Genomic DNA, 15,566 nt, shown 5'->3' on the forward strand with positions numbered 1-15,566 from the left:
TGATGTGTCACTGGATGATCTGATAACGGGTTGTGTAAAACTCGTCCAGTACTATAAACTTGTGTGTAGAGGAAAATACATTCTGTGGTAATATAATATTGAAGAGAGGCAATAATTCCTCAGGGAGTTTGCAGCTGCTGTTGGTCACTTTGAAGGAAGTGCCAGATTCTGTCAATTTGATTTCCACGAGCAGGTTGGTCCTGTTGCCGATGGAATACACACCCTCCCCTTTGGACTTCTATCTGCATGTCTAAGGACCGGATCAGATGAAGTCAAGGTCCCAGTCAGCTGGAGGAAAGAGCCAGATCGCTGTAAAAGTGTCTTTTTTTAAACTCAGGCTTACTATATAGAGGAACAGATGATTCAGAGCTGATGGGATGACTTCTACTGACAGAAAGCTACGGCAATGGAAGTGAAAGATTTACGACGTCAGAATTAGTATCGATTCTTCCTCCTTCTCCTGAAATCTTGACACATAAAACTGCTGAAGGAACAAAGTGGCACTTACATTTCTCCAAAGAATCTCCTCCAGAAGTCAGCAGCGTCGGCTTTAGTGATCCTGAAGGAGTCGCCCTGGAAGTGCCCTCCAGGGAAAATGGCTTTGATTTCAGCCAACATGTGGCTGAAGATCAGAGACAGTTTGGTCAAGTTCCGTCTGAACAAAAGAAGTCAGAAACAAACAAGAATTAGTTGGTGAAAATGCTGGACATGTGGAAATTATTGAATATTTTACATTCCACACAGGTAGAATCAAATTCAATCATGCAAGGGAGTGACAGACATTCATGGAAAATAAAAATACTTTAAAGGCTCAGATTATGCAGAGTCCACTTCCTAAAGGTTTTCCAACAGTACTAATCGTCCCAGACCTGGACTGACGTCCCAGAAGTGAAGACAGTCTGTCTTCTCTCTCCCTGGCTTGTTTCAGAAATCAGAAATCAAACCCTATATAGTGTCATCGGGGGTTCAGCCAATCCCAATCAAGGTAGGCCCTCCCTTTGACTCCTCCCACAATTATGCAGCTCTGCTCTGGCACATGGCACCACGAGAGGAAGTACTTCCTCCTCTTCCCAAGATGGGCATGTGTGGGCGGAGCCAGTCCAGCTCACACAGACACAGCAGATTCTGAATGCACCTCCTATGATCCAATATTCAAATGGAGGAAAATCAAGGAGGAGCTAGAAACTTAGAATATTAAAGGTTTCTGGACCGACCAGACCAGGAGGAGGAGATGAAACAATGGAGGGTCTTTAAATAATATCAGTAGTTTCTAGAAGAGGGCTCAGCACATCGCCACAGTTTAAACCCACCGTCCAGACTGCTCACTCAGCACCATCAGGGCGAGAACTAAAAGACTCAAGGACAGTTTACCAGTGGAAGGTGAGTGATCTGCACAAACAAAACTACCCTTAATCTCACTGCACTCTCGACGGATCTACAAACATTTTGCTTTCTTACAAACGTTAACGTGGCTACAATTCTGGATGTTTGAAAAATCTTAAAATTGACTTAATCATGCAGCATAGTTGTGTAAGGCTGAGACCACAAGACTGGAACACCATCATCAATTCTGCTGACGACACAGTGGAGGGTTTGATCTCCACCAACAACGAGAAGGACCTGATGGAGGACAGGACCAGAGACTACAGCCTCCACCTGATGGAGATCAGCCCCCTGGAGGACAGGAGCAGAGACTACAGCCTCCACCTGATGGAGATCAGCCCCCTGGAGGACAGGAGCAGAGACTACAGCCTCCACCTGATGGAGATCAGCACCCTGGAGGACAGGAGCAGAGACTACAGCCTCGACCTGATGGCGATCAGCCCCCTGGAGGACAGGAGCAGAGACTACAGCCTCCACCTGCTCCTCCACCTGATGGAGGTCAGCTACCTGGAGGACTGGACCAGAGAATACAGCCTCCACCTGAACATCAGCAAGGCCAAGGAGATGATTATGGATTACAGGGTGGAGCAGCAGATGGTGGACAAGCAGAGGATGGAGCAGCAGAGAATGGAGTAGCAGAGGGCGGAGCAGCAGAGAGCAGAGCAGTAGCGGGCAGAGAACCAGAGGGCGGAGCAGTAGAAGGCAGAGCAGCAGAGGGCGGAGCAGTAGAAGGCAGAGCAGCAGAGGATGGAGCAGTAGAAGGCAGAGCAGCAGAGGATGGAGCAGCAGAGGGCGGAGCAGTAGAAGGCAGAGCAGCAGAGGATGGAGCAGTGGAGGGCAGAGAAGCAGAGGGCGGAGCAGCAGAGGGCGAGCACCGACTTAAGATCAGAGGGATGGAGGTGAAGCAAGTGGAGAAGTTCAAGTACCTGGGTGTCAACATCACAAAGGACCTGACATGGTACTGGACTTGATGTAGTCCTGGACCTGACATGGTCCTGGTGAAGAAACTGCACAGCGTCTCCACCACCTCAGACATCTGAGGGACTTCAAGGGGCTCAGAACCTTCTACACCTAAACCATGAGTGTTGGCTGCAGGATCATCACTTGCAGGACCATCAGAACCAGAACCACCCTCCCCAGGAGGACCATTAGAGCCAGAACCACCCTCCCCTGGAGGACCATCAGAATCAGAACCACGATCCCCTGGAGGACCATCAGAACCAGAACCACACTGCCCTGGAGGACCATCAGAACCAGAACCACCTCACCCAGGATGACCGTCAGAACCAGAACCACCCTCCACTGGAAGACCATCAGAGCCAGAACCACCTCACCTAGGAGAACCATCAGATTGTGAGTGAGCCCCCCCACCCAGCCACAGACACTTCTCTCTGCTGCCAGCAGGACGGCGTTACCACTGCCTGAGGCAAACAGAGAGGAAGAGGAGGAGCTTCTTCCTCGGCTGTCCGCCTGCTGAACCCAGGAAAATAGACCCAGCATATTGTCTTGTATATATTTTGTACTTGCACTATTTGACCCTGGTCGACCTTAATTAATTTGTCTTTTATCTTTCTGGCCTTAATTTTCTTTATTATTATTAATGTGGTAATTTAGTGCACTATTGTAGAAGCCATGAAAGAGGAGATGGCCAGAGTTGTTGCGTTGGCTTTTCTTCATACATTTCTGTCTTGCATCACGCCACTTCCTGCTTTAATACCTCCCACATCACCAACACACCCACTCCACTCTGAATGAGAGAACCTCCCTCAAGGTGCACCACACAGGCTCTTCCTGAACATTCAGAATGGCACTACAAATTCACTAAAAATGGTTAGTCAAGTTCTGTTTGGGAGGTCTTAGCACCTGACCATAACGACTGCGCTGCACCACCACAGGAGGTGCAGGTACCGGCACCGGGGTTAAGGCAGGTGCAGGGGACCCTGTGTCAGCTGATGACTTGGGGAGGGTGCCCACATCTCTGGGGTTGCACCACCTCCTCTGGCTCCTCTGCCATTACATGGGCAAGTTTCAGAAGGTCTACTGAAACCCGGACCCGTTTACCCCCCATGTCCATCACAAAGTTCTTTGGCCCCGCCTCCAGGAGGTGAAACGGGCCGTCATACTGCGGCTGACGTGGGGAACGGTGGGTATCATGCTGAACGAACATGTACTCCATCAGGTTCTTTGGGACATAGGACCGGGGCAGGCAGTGATGAGCTGGAACCGGGTTGAACATGCGGGTCGCCTCCTTGAAGACCGACCGCCTGGCTGTAACCAACCAGGGTTCTGATGATTCTGGCAGGAACTCTCTGGGGACCCTCAGCGGCTGACCCAACACCAGCTCTGCAGACGACGACTGGAGATCTTCCTTCGGGGCTGATTGCAGGCCCAACATGACCCACGGCAGTCGGTTGATCTAGTTGCTGTCCCTGAGGGTGGCTCGTAGAGCAGCTTTCATCGCGGGATGGAAACGCTCACAGTCCATTGGCTTGAAGGCTGAGAGCCGTCGTCCGGTGTAGCTGCACTCCCAGGTCTTTAGCCACCTCTGTCCACAGCTCAGAGGTGAACTGGGAGCCTCTGTCTGGTGACGTCCAACAGCGTGCAAAAACGGGCCACCCAGATGGATATGAAGGCACGTGCTCCCTCAGCAGATGTCGTCGATGCCAGAGGAGCCACCTCCAGCTGATTTTTGAGAGCGGTGAATTTGCTTTGCAGTGGCGGGTCTCGCGGCAGCCCTATTACTCAGCAGGTGGTGGATGAATCCAACTCCGCAAAGACATGGTCGTATTTCGTGTCGTCCGCCATGTTGCCTCAGAGCTGGAACTAGACATCGACATGCTGAAACAATGGCTGAAGGTCATGGTGCCAAAACTCAGGTAACTTAACCGTAGCGGCAAACATCGCAGCCCCACCAGCGTGTGCGTTCTGGACAGTCAGGTTCAAATGTCAGGATCACCAATGTTGAAGCCGTGAATGAGGAGATGGACAGTTGTCGATTCGGCTTCTCTTTATTGCTTCACAATAAAGGTCAGCTGTCAAACATTTCCCCATTGCAACACACCGACACACCCAATGAGAGAACCTCCCCCAAGGAGCATACCACCCAATTTCCATTATGAACCTAATTACTAAAATGATTATACCAATCAACATTTCTCTGAATGTTTACACTATGTGGCTATTCTGAACTATTAGTAGAACATACATGAACAAAACTAAAAGTCTACCTTTCATACATATCCAGTTATCAGTTGAAAATGTGTGACGGTAATGAACTTATTTGGTCAATGACTCAATAAAACATCCTGAAAATGTATTAAAAAACATGTATTGATCGCTCTCTTCAATTGATCCAGTTAATTGAGACCCTGCTTGCTACTAATGAGAAAAGAAAAGAGCAGAATTGACCTAAAATTGTTTTTGCAAAAGTCAGGACAGTTTTGTGAGAATCACCCGGATGGAGAACAGTATCCAAAACTAGAGATCATTTGTTGACTAAACATGCACAAACACCGTGTAGTTTCTGCACAATTTATAGCAAAATACCTTAAACATTGTATCCTGAAGCCTTTAATCTCAATCTTTAACAATTATATCAGATTTTAAATGTTACTGAAGCACGAAGTTCTTTGTTCCATGCAGAACTCTGGAGGTTAGCTTTTAGCATTAATGCTAAGGTGCACATACGCCCCTGATCAAAAGCTAAAGAGCAGGTACTAAAATGCCAAGCGTTCGCATTTTGTATTGTTGATCCTAACAAAGTTCTAAGTAGAGCTTCACATTACTAAAAGAAGAAAGGTGCGCGAGAGACAAAACATTTTGAGCAGGTAATATAATAATAACAGCAACAATTTAAGTGAAATAGGCGGTTCACCAGCTGCTCAAGAGTTTAAGACCACAGCTTTTACAATGTGCAGAGAAACATGGATTCCAGGTCATTTCCTTTCACGTCTTGGCCCAGTGGAGGCCTCCTGATGGCCGAGGCAGAAAGCTCACTGCTTTGAATGTTTTAAGATTGTTGAGCTGCAGAAGCAAGGCCTCTCACAACGCGCCATGCTGCTGAGGCGGGACACTGTGAGACAGTCATTTTGAATTCCTTAAAAGATCCCAAGGGCAGGCCTGGGTAGCTCAGTTGGTAGAGCACGAGACTTACAATCTCAGGGTAGTGGGTTCGCCGGGCGCCACCTTCCCGTGGGCTCAATCGGTGCCAGGGTGACGGTGCTCAGACTGCCACCGCGTGGGTGGAAGACCCCTTTGAATGGGTCTTCCACCATTCAAAGGTGGAAGACAGTTTTCTTCTCTGACAAGAAGCAATGTAACCTTGACGGTCCTGATGTCTTACAACGTTCCAGACATGACGAGGAGACGTTTTCTACTGGGGACATTAGAGGGGAGCCGTCATGATCCGGTGCTTTTCCTTCAATGGAATGATGATGATGATGGTGCTTCAGGTTGTGGAGGCGTCAAGCAGCAGCTGGCGAAGTGGAGACGCTTCATCATGACTGACGTGGTTTTCAACATGCTGCAGCCTGACAGAGGACTTCTTTCTGTTTTCAGTGGGTGTTTTGAGAAGCGGTCTTAAACTTTTGATCAGCTGGTGAACAGCCTGTTTCACTTAAATGGTTGTTTTCAATATATTACCTGCTCAAAATGTTTTTCTCACATTTCTTATTTTTTGTAATTTGAAGCTCGACTTCGAGCCTGTTAGGAGTAAGTTGTTGGAATTTAGAAGCTGCTCTAAAGATTCTGATCAGGAGTGTACGCTCCCTGTCACAAGTTTGGATTCACCTTTTCATTCAATGTTTTTTTCCTTATATTATTGATTATTTATGTAACAGATTCTCACTGAAGCATCAGAACTACGAATGAACACATAGGGAATTATGTTGAAAAGAAAAAAGTGAGAAATTTCTCAAAACATATTTAAGATTTTAGATTCTTCAAAGTCCCACCCACTGATTTGTTTCCAGCGTGACTCTGACTTCTACCTCTCCACCTCCCACTCTCCGTATGATCAGTCAGTCATGTGTCACACTTCACCGACACCACAGGCCACCAAGACGGCTGCTGCACACCGGACGGAACTGCCGTTACCCTGGAAACGCCACCGTGTCTGCCATCAGCAGCATCTTCAGCCTGATCACACTTTCTATAGCCTACTGTGGTCCACAGCATGTCCCCAACATGTTTTCATAGAGCCTGCCCCCGAATGCCCCCAAGAGCAGCTGAGGACCCCAAAACGCCATGGTGAAGCCAAACACTGGCCGACACAGCCAAAGCATGAGCAGGATTCACCGTCCACCAACATGACGGGGCATCTTAGAGCCAGAACACCTTCTGCTCTCTCTTTGGGAGCAGGATAAAGAGAATACACAGCGTCCGTCCTGTCTCGTCCGTAATTATGTGAAAAGGCTGTGACAGCAGAGCGGCGGCTTCCTGCAGCTCATCATCTGAAGCCGCCAGGTCTGCACAGCAGCTCACACCGAGTCCTGACCACAATGTGTCCTCGGAGCTGCTGCCACGTCTCCAGAGCAGGAAATCATCCCAGTCCCCCACGTGCTGCCGTCAGCTTTCCATTTGCTAATTGTGTTTCAGTAGATTTGTACAACTGCATTTCCTTGTAACCGGAGCTCTCATCAACGGTTAAGGAGAGTTTGTGCTCCGTCATTCCTCATGAAACTGGTTTATTAAACAGGTGATTCTTACCTGTCCTGGGACTGCTCCTCATACATGGTGTCTTTTCCTTCTTTAAAGAGCCGGATGGCCCGTTTGGACTTCCTCATGAGGCTGTCGATGTAGACTTTAAAGTACTCGTTCTCACTGAGCTGCGTGAGTCTCTGGTTCTCTTCGTATTTCCCCAGAATGAGTCTCAGGTGCTGGTACGTGTCCGGTAGGATATCCAGAATGTAAGGTGGGCTGTTCTTCAGCTGCAGCCGGGGGTTCTGGCAGAGTCTGACCTGTGACAAAGAAGTCCAATTAACATTCATGACAGCAGTGCTTTTTCCAGGTTTATTGTCATTACATAGTAGAACTTGTTATTTATGTCCCGTTTCCTGCTGGTTGGTATAGCTCCTACTTCTTCCAAGTTGTGATCAGTAATATTATTAATATTAACAAAGAAATGTCATGAAAACACTCCAGACAGTGGCGCTCCGGTGATGTTTGACCTCTATATTGAGTAATATGAAGTGCAGGGTTTCCTCTATATTCATTTTAACAGTGGCGGGCCCCCAATCCTGAATCCTCCCCGCCACGCCTTCAACTCTCTCTTTTTTTATTCTTTAACTGACACAATCACACCAACGCTGTTAAAGACAAAACTGATTTTATGTTGAGATTGTTGTCGTTTTCACTAGTAATGGTGTGACGTTGCTAAACCATACAGCTTCATCACGTACAATGTGACCACAACAAAACAAAACTTTCAAGTGTAAATTTAAAGGTTACAAAGGCTCGGTTGGTAGAGCAGTCGTCTCCAATCGGAAGGTTGCAGGTTCAATTCCCATCTCTACCTGCTCACATGCCTAAGTGTCCTTGGGCAAGACATGAATGTGGGTGAATGAGTGGTTGGTGGTGGTCAGAGAGTGAGAGAGTGAGAGGTTGGTGGTGGTCAGAGGGGGAGAGAGTGAGAGGTTGGTGGTGGTCAGAGGGTGAATGTAGTGAGAGAGTGAGTGGTTGGTGGTGGTCAGAGAGTGAGAGAGTGAGAGGTTGGTGGTGGTCAGAGGGGGAGAGAGTGAGAGGTTGGTGGTGGTCAGAGGGTGAATGTAGTGAGAGAGTGAGTGGTTGGTGGTGGTCAGAGAGTGAGTGGTTGGTGGTGGTTAGAGGGTGAATTAGTGAGAGAGTGAGTGGTTCGTGGTGGTCAGAGAGTGAGAGGTTGGTGGTGGTCAGAGGGTGAGAGAGTGAGTGGTTGGTGGTGGTTAGAGGGTGAATTAGTGAGAGAGTGAGTGGTTGGTGGTGGTCAGAGAGTGAGAGGTTGGTGGTGGTCAGAGAGTGAGAGAGTGAGAGGTTGGTGGTGATCAGAGGGTGAGAGAGTGAGTGGTTGGTGGTGGTCAGAGGGTGAATGTAGTGAGAGAGTGAGTGGTTGGTGGTTATTTATTTATTTTTTATCATATTTATATTTACGTGTTGTTATGTTATGATGCCTGCCCCCACTGCTGAAAGAAAGACCAGAAAGAGTGTGTGTGTGTGTGTGTGTGTGTGTGTGTGTGTGTGTGTGTGTGTGTGTGTGTGTGTACTTACAACTTTATCCATGAGCCTCCAGGTCTTCTCCACAGTCCTCCGATCAGCCACAGCTTGTTTGGGGGGTCCCACAGCATCCTGGATGGCATCGATGAAGCCTAAGATCCGACCTTTGCTCCTGTTTGGCCCACGTCCACCGGGGCTTCTCCCACTGAGTGCAGCCGCCATCTCCTAGACACACACACACACACACACACACACACACACACACACACACACACACACACACACACACACACACACACACACACACACACACACACACACACACACACACACACACTACTGTCAATACAAACCAATGTGATTATTTTCTGTTCCCGTCCATCATTTGCATTCAAACTGATTTTGTGGCTCCAAACTCACTGCAGTGTTTCAGTTAGTAGCTTCAGCTCTGTGGTCTCCGGGTTTGATGAACGGATGACCTTACTACGTAAAATTTAAAAAAAAGAAAAAAAACTTGAAATGTCACAAAAGATTTTCAGCCTTTTACCACCTTTATGTTCTTTCTCTCTCGTAGTGAGACATATTGATGATAACGTCCTGTTCTGGCCTCAGTTCCACACCAACTCTAGAAACCAAAGACTGTCAGGAGTTGTTCAAACTAACAGAGCACAAAGTTACAGCCTTCATACTACTACTACTCCAACCACTACTACTACCAGTATTACTACCAGTACTACTACCACTACTCCTCTAGAACGTTCTACTGGTCGCCCTGCCAGTGAGGGTGGAAGCTCGGTGGAGCCGCCGCTCTGTCAGCATCCAGCTGGCCGCCTGGCAGGCAGCAGACACCCCGCCACAACTCACCGAAGCACCGGGCGGAGCGTCTGTCCCCGACCAGCAGACCCGGGTCCGGGGCGGCTCACTCCTCCATGCTGCTGTGCGGCTCCGCGGGACGGACTGCGGGACTGCGGGGCTGCGGGGCTTCTCGGGACGGGATGCGGGGATGCGGGGCTTCTCGGGACAGGAAGCGGGGCTCCGAGGCAGGCAGGGCAGTACACTGCGCGAGCGATCAACACATAGACATATACAACTAGAATAAGGACCTATATAAGTAGAATCAAGAATTCTGGAAACTAACGCACTAGGGGCGTGGCCGCCATCTTGGATGAGGACCCTTTCTATTGATGAACTAGTGTATTTTATTATTTGTCAACTTATATACGTGCATGGATATACTTTTATACAGCATGTATGTCTCTTCTACTGTGATTATGTTTCTACTTATGTCAACTATTCTTTTTAAACAAATTGGTGATTCTATTTATATATGTCTATAAACTCGCGATCTGTCAATGTCCGGTTTGATGTAACGTGTGTGCTTGTGCGCGCGTGTGGACGTGTGTCACACATTGTTTTAACACGTTTTTGAACAGCAGTCGCCCCCAAACACTCCACACTTCCTCTAATATCAAATGTTAAGAAACTATTTCACGTTTTTGTTTTCGTTTTTTTTTTTTTTTTTAATATTGCACAATTGTTTGTTTGCTTTCTCCTCAATTACAAACATGTGTTTACGTTGGCATTATCCACTAAAACGTGATAGAAGTCGACGTCACGCTGCTCCGGCGACCGTGTCTGCGTGGCCGCCATCATGGGTGAGGACCGTCCTCACTTCCTGTACATTCACTTCTATTGAAGAAAGGGGCGTCTACACTATTTAATTAATCACAACTCCGTGAATTAACAACATCTTTTCATGTAGTTTAGTTTGTCACAAACAGCAGACACGTGGTAGTGATCTCGGGTGATTTAGTATGAAAAAATGCCTTAAATATACTTTGTTGAGATCATAAATTACTGAGTATGTTAGATATTCATGTCACAACTCACAGCTCAGTCACATCGAGCTAAGACTGTTTCCACTGTTTTGTGTGTGTGTGTGTGTGTGTGTGTGTGTGTGTGTGTGTGTGTGTGTGTGTGTGTGTGTGTGTGTGTGTGTGTGTGTGTGTGTGTGTGTGTGTGTGTGTGTGTGTGTGTGTGTGTGTGTGTGTGTGTGTGTGTGTGTGTGTGTGTGTGTGTGTCAGAGACCTGGAGCTGTGGTGGAGGAGCTGTGTTGTTGATGACTGAGCAGCAGCAGTGATAGGAGCCACTCCCAGTTCCTACGAAGCAGCAGTGGAGCGGAAATGACACACGGAGCAGTGTGGGTGTCAGAAACAACAACCGTCACACTGCCTAGTCATAAAGGCCACAGAGGCGGAAAGTTTGAACGATCACTGGACTCAGGTGTTGTTTACAACTATTAGCTGGAATGGAATTTTAATAGAATAGTTTACAGAATGATAATAGAAGTTGTTTTAAATTGTTTGTTAAGTTGTTTTAAAAGCACACCTCAATCTTGATGATGTTGTCATCATCAAGCTTGTGAAAAGCCCCTTATTGCATTCAGGCGTATTGCACCTGGGAGGAACCTAAAACCTGCAGGACCCCGGCCCTCCAGGACCAGGATTGAGAACCCCTGATTTAAATGTTCTATTGGTTGACAAGAGGAGATTCTCAGTCAAACATCTGGTCCACAGCCTGACACAACGTCCAAGCCCAGCCCAGGATGATTGAAAAATGTTAATTATTTTTCCAGAGTTTCTTCAAATGCATGTGGGGGTTATCAAGTGTAATCTGGTGTCCCTGTGATTTTGTTAATAGCAACTGTAGATGTTTGCGTGAAAGTGCAACATCAGAGAGTCATTTTCTTTATTGAACTACTGATCCAGAGTTAATGCTATGGATTTAAGGACTGTGAGGAAGAGTTTGTGACGCCTCTGGACCGGGACGCTAATCAGACTGCTATGTTATCTGGTTGTTAAATGTGCTGTGATGATGACGTGTAAAGCACTGCTAGAGTGAGTCCATGTTGTGGTGTCCTGCTAAATGTTTTACATCGTATAAGGTCATTCAGATTTGACAATATGTGAACATAATTTCTTGTATTTAAATGTATTAAACATGATAAAACGCGTCCTTAATTAAAGCTGCAAGCAGTGTTGAACGTTTCCTCACACACCCTCGCACGTCGGAATGTGTCGCATGTCAAGGTTTTCTGCACGTCTCCCCACTTCCTGTTTCCAGCAGGTGGCGCTATGGCCGAGGTAGTTGTCATATGGCTGTGATCAGATAGGGGGTACGTCCGAATTGTCCCTCCTAACTCCTTAACTATCGACTTTACCTTAACCCCTGGATGATGTCAAGGGGTTAAGGAAAGGCGTTAGGAGGCTTCCTAAAGGAGTTAGTGAAAGGTGTTAGGAGGCTTCCTAAAGGAGTTAGTGAAATGTGTTAGGCTTCCTAAAAGAGTTAAGGAAAGGTGTTAGGAGGCTTCCTAAAGGAGTTAGTGAAAGGTGTTAGGAGGCTTCCTAAAGGAGTTAGGGAAAGGTGTTAGGAGGCTTCCTAAAGGAGTTAAGGAAAGGTGTTAGGAGGCTTCCTAAAGGAGTTAAGGAAAGGTGTTAGGAGGCTTCCTAAAGGAGTTAGTGAAAGGTGTTAGGAGGCTTCCTAAAGGAGTTAAGGAAAGGTGTTAGGAGGCTAACTAAAGGAGTTAGTGAAAGGTGTTAGGATACTCCCTAAAGGAGTTAGTGAAAGGTGTTAGGAGGCTTCCTAAAGGTGTTAAGGAAAGGTGTTAGGAGGCTTCCTAAAGGAGTTAGTGAAAGGTGTTAGGAGGCTTCCTAAAGGAGTTAGTGAAATGTGTTAGGCTTCCTAAAAGAGTTAAGGAAAGGTGTTAGGAGGCTTCCTAAAGGAGTTAGTGAAAGGTGTTAGGAGGCTTCCTAAAGGAGTTAGGGAAAGGTGTTAGGAGGCTTCCTAAAGGAGTTAAGGAAAGGTGTTAGGAGGCTTCCTAAAGGAGTTAAGGAAAGGTGTTAGGAGGCTTCCTAAAGGAGTTAGTGAAAGGTGTTAGGAGGCTTCCTAAAGGAGTTAAGGAAAGGTGTTAGGAGGCTAACTAAAGGAGTTAGTGAAAGGTGTTAGGATACTCCCTAAAGGAGTTAGTGAAAGGTGTTAGGAGGCTTCCTAAAGGTGTTAAGGAAAGGTGTTAGGAGGCTTCCTAAAGGAGTTAGTGAAAGGTGTTAGGAGGCTTCCTAAAAGAGTTAAGGAAAGGTGTTAGGAGGCTTCCTAAAGGAGTTAGTGAAAGGTGTTAGGAGACTTCCTAAAGGAGTTAGTGAAAGGTGTTAAGAGGCTTCCTAAAGGAGTTAAGGAAAGGTGTTAGGAGGCTTCCTAAAGGAGTTAGTGAAAGGTGTTAGGAGGCTTCCTAAAGGAGTTAAGGAAAGGTGTTAGGAGGCTTCCTAAAGGAGTTAAGGAAAGGTGTTAGGAGGCTTCATAAAGGAGTTAGTGAAAGGTGTTAGGAGGCTTCCTAAAGGAGTTAGTGAAAGATGTTAAGAGGCTTCCTAAAGGAGTTAGGGAAAGGTGTTAGGAGGCTTCCTAAAGGAGTTAAAGAAAGGTGTTAGGAGGCTTCCTAAAGGAGTTAAGGAAAGGTGTTAGGAGGCTTCCTAAAGGAGTTAAGGAAAGGTGTTAGGAGGCTTCCTAAAGGAGTTAGTGAAAGGTGTTTGGAGGCTTCCTAAAGGAGTTAAGGAAAGGTGTTAGGAGGCTTCCTAAAAGAGTTAAGGAAAGGTGGTAGGAGGCTTCCTAAAGGAGTTAAGGAAAGGTGTTAGGAGGCTTCCTAAAGGAGTTAAGGAAAGGTGTTAGGAGACTTTCCAATTTCTTAGCTGAAATAATGCCCAAATTCGATCGCATACTGATTGTGGGTGACTTTAATATTCATGTATGCTGCACTGAGAAACCTATGGTGAAAGACTTTTTGGATCTTATTGAAAGTTTTAACTTTGTGCAGTCTGTTTCTGGACCCACACAGGATCATGGTCACACATTGGACCTTGTTTTAACATACGGTCTTTCAGTGTGTAATTTGGAGGTGTGTGATGCAGTGTTTTCAGACCACCTGCCCATTATTTTTGATGTGCCTCTTTTGTGCGATGTCAACCTGTGCGCTGTCGTGTAATTAACTCTTCCACTGCTGCTCAGTTCTCCACGGCTTTTCACCAGTCACTGTTGGCAAACGATCGTTCTTTTCTCGATTGTGATATTGATGAGTTTTCCATACATTTTGACTCAAATTGTCTATCAATTGTTGACACTGTGGCTCCGCTTAAACCAAGGCGTGCCAAACCTAAATCTGAGCCGTGGCTCAATGAGTCGACTCGTGCTGCTCGAAGTGAGTGTAGGAGAGCTGAGCGAAGATGGAAAAGGGATAAGTTGCAGGTTTCCATTCAACTGTTAAAAGACAGCTTACATACCTATCAAAAAAGTGTCAAATCTGCCAAGGCTATGTACTTTGCTGATATGGTTACGTCCAACAGAAACAACCCCCGGGTTCGTTTTAATATGGTGAATGCTGCTCTTAATGTTCCTCAATCCAATGGCCTAGAGGCAACACCTGAAGTGTGTGAAAACTTCTTGAACTTTTTTATAAATAAGCTTGTGAGCACTAGGGCTCTTATCAGCCCTCCCTCTGTAGGCTTGTCTAACTATGTCTCTTGCTCAGCTTTATTCTGTCAGTTTGAGCCTGTCACACTCTCTAACTTGGAAAAGGTGGTCAGTCAAATGAAGCCCGCTGGTTCACCGTTTGATCCTATTTCCCCACGCCTGTTCAAAGATGTGTTTCCCACAATAGCACCCTTTGCTTTGCATTGCGTTAATGGTTGCTTGGCGAATGGGGCGGTGCCTGCAAGTTTCAAACACGCTGTTGTTCAGCCATTAACTAAAAAGCCGGGCCTAAATTCTAACGACCCTTCTAATCTCCGCCCCATTTCCAAGCTCCCATTTTTGTCCAAAATCTTGGAGAAAATTGTTTTCAATCAGATGAAGTCATTCTTGGATGAACATGAGATCCCAGAGGTTTTTCAGTCTGGTTTTAAGAACCTCCACAGTACTGAGTCAGCTTTATTAAGGGTTTTTAATGACATTTTAATGTTGAATGATTCTGGCCATACTGTGGCTCTGGTGCTGTTGGACCTAACTGCTGCGTTCGATACAGTCGATCATGAAATCCTCCTGTATCGCCTTGAAAATCTGGTTGGCATTCGGGGATGTGCCTTAAAATGGTTCAGATCCTATTTAACAGGGAGGAGTTTCTGTGTTAAAGTTGGGGATTGTGTTTCCTCCACAGCCCCCCTGTCGTATGGAGTACCGCAAGGGTCCATCCTTGGTCCTCTCCTGTTTTCATTGTACCTGCTCCCGCTAGGATCTGTTCTCCGTAGATTTGGGGTGTCATTTCACTTGTATGCTGATGACAGCCAAATCTATGTGCCCCTGAAGCGTGAGAATGCTTTCAGTGCCACTCAACTTTTGGAGTGTATTGAAGCAATCAAATCCTGGATGTCTGCTAACTTTTTATATTTTAATGACAGAAAGACTGAAGTCCTCCTAGTGGGGCCGAGCACTTCTGGTACTGCCGCCCCGGTGAACCTCGGATCGCTGACACAGTTTGTCAAACCAACTGTTTCTAATCTGGGAGTAAAGATGGATCAACATTTTAAATTTGACAAACAGATCAGTGCTGTGGTGAAGGCGAGTTTTTTCCATCTGAGGCAACTCGCAAAGATAAAATCCTCACTTTCAAAACATCATTTTGAAATCCTGATTCATGCTTTTGTCACGACACGGCTGGACTATTGCAACGCCCTGTACACCGGCATCAGTCAGTCCTTACTGACCCGCCTGCAGCTGGTTCAGAACGCTGCAGCTGGTTCAGAACGCTGCAGCGCGCCTTTTGACTGGCTCACGAAAACATGATCATGTTTCACCTATTCTCTCTTCTCTGCACTGGCTCCCAGTACAATTTAGAATTGATTTTAAAATTCTGTTATTTGTTTTTAAATGTCTTAATGACCTGGCCCCTCGTTACCTGTCCGACCTGCTCGTGTCGTACTCCCCAGCACGTTCACTCAGGTCAGCTGATCAAGCGT

At 46.6% G+C, this 15,566-nt stretch overlaps 1 protein-coding gene across 2 annotated transcripts in view; it reads right to left on the reverse strand.

The window, feature by feature from the left end:
- cblb (Cbl proto-oncogene B, E3 ubiquitin protein ligase) overlaps positions 1 to 10,675 on the reverse strand; it is a 47,855-nt gene extending 37,180 nt beyond the window's left edge. The window contains exons 1-5 of one of the 2 annotated variants that reach the window (XM_080483463.1): positions 10,657 to 10,675; positions 9,433 to 9,625; positions 8,623 to 8,793; positions 7,090 to 7,340; positions 509 to 655 (exon numbers count right to left, since the gene is read on the reverse strand). In XM_080483463.1, coding sequence (XP_080339589.1) covers positions 509 to 655; positions 7,090 to 7,340; positions 8,623 to 8,790 — 566 coding nt within the window. In that variant the 5' untranslated portion in view covers positions 8,791 to 8,793; positions 9,433 to 9,625; positions 10,657 to 10,675. Of the gene's footprint in view, positions 1 to 508; positions 656 to 7,089; positions 7,341 to 8,622; positions 8,794 to 8,988; positions 9,052 to 9,432; positions 9,626 to 10,656 lie in introns of those variants that run through there. The other variant, XM_080483462.1, reaches the window with a different exon arrangement.
- Positions 10,676 to 15,566: the final 4,891 nt, after the last annotated feature.

This window comes from Lipophrys pholis, assembly GCF_963383615.2.
Source record: "Lipophrys pholis genome assembly, chromosome: 16".
NCBI lineage: Eukaryota > Metazoa > Chordata > Actinopteri > Blenniiformes > Blenniidae > Lipophrys > Lipophrys pholis.